Source organism: Penaeus monodon, chromosome 22, assembly GCF_015228065.2.
Source record: "Penaeus monodon isolate SGIC_2016 chromosome 22, NSTDA_Pmon_1, whole genome shotgun sequence".
Taxonomy (NCBI): domain Eukaryota; kingdom Metazoa; phylum Arthropoda; class Malacostraca; order Decapoda; family Penaeidae; genus Penaeus; species Penaeus monodon.
Window position 1 is genome coordinate 7,819,082 of NC_051407.1, and position 1,320 is coordinate 7,820,401.

The 1,320-nt window shown below is 43.9% G+C and overlaps 1 protein-coding gene across 1 annotated transcript; it reads right to left on the minus strand.

Moving 5' to 3' along the window:
* Positions 1-59: 59 nt before the first annotated feature.
* LOC119587291 (pupal cuticle protein 36-like) lies at positions 60-1,025 on the minus strand. The gene has a single exon (XM_037936044.1). The coding sequence runs from the start codon at positions 1,023-1,025 to the stop codon at positions 132-134; it is 894 nt and encodes a 297-aa protein (XP_037791972.1). The 3' UTR covers positions 60-131.
* Between the last annotated feature and the right edge of the window lie 295 nt (positions 1,026-1,320).

The following is a 1,320-nucleotide window of genomic DNA, read 5'->3' on the forward strand; positions in this document are numbered from 1 at the left end:
GAGGGAAGGAGAGAGAGAGAAATATTATTTGGTGAAACAGGGTAAAGTGATACTACAAGAACTATATGTGTATTTATTATATCAGTAACATAATATCGCTATAATTAAATCTACATGTAACCGAAATTAATCTATGGGGTAGTGTAGAGGCCTGAGGGTTGACTTCCATGGCCTGATAACACTCCACTACCGCCTCCGTTGGCACCCAAGCCAATACCAGCTCCATTAACACCACCCAATCCACCTCCATTTACAATAACAAAGTCGCTTTCTTGTCCTCCAGCAACACCGCCAGCGTCACCAGCAACTCCAACGCTACCTAAACCGGCTTCTCCACCTACGATAATTCCAGCGCCTTCAAGACCTCCAAGGATTTGACCGCCTGCTGCTGCTGCGGAACTGAGAGCAGTTTCCAGGTCTACTCCAATGGGAAGAGTTGGGTTTTCTCCATCTTGGTAGTTGACGAAGTAAATCTCAGGATCAGCCTGTGGCTGAGCTGGTACTTCGATCACTCGCTGAACTTGTTGATCCTGTTTGTTGAGTACATAGACAATGTTGTTTTGTCTTGGTGGAGGAAGAACAATTGGCTCGGGTGCTGGTCCTTCCTCAGGAAGACGCACAAAAACGATATTATGGTCTACTACTGGAGGAGGAAGGCTGGGTGGTGGGCCGACAACCTGCTCCTGTTCAGGAACATTAAACATGTATACTTTTCTCGTGATTTCGGGGATGACACAAGTACCATCTACATGTAGTACTTCTCCATCTCTGCATCCGAAAATGGCACCCTCACCGCTGTCAAAATCAACACCGGCATCTCCTGCTCCATCGGAGAGACCTCCACCTGATGGTGCACCCAAATCGTATCCCTGTGGTGCTGCAAATGCAGCGGCGACGACCGTTAGCAACAAACCCTGTGAAAAGAAGAAATAATGATCATCAACAGCAAATATACCTAAATTATTTATAACTTTTATATAATATATGGTAACTCTGTAAGGCATCCAACTTACAACGAACTCCATGGTGAATGACTAAGTGTACGAGATAGATAGCGCCTTATATATCAGTGCTCTTTCTCGAGCGACCTTGAGCGTAACCTGTCCGCAATGGATAAGTCATCTTGGACCCTGGCTAAAACAGGAGATCTGCTTTATGATTGGCCCAAGGAAATGTCAGAAGAAATTTGTTTGGCTGAGAAGAGTTTATTATTTACTATCTATTATTTATTGGAAGAAATCATTCAAATAGATCGAAATATATAAACACTCATGAGAACATAAATATACCCAGAAACAAATCTATGCACCGCCACGAGCA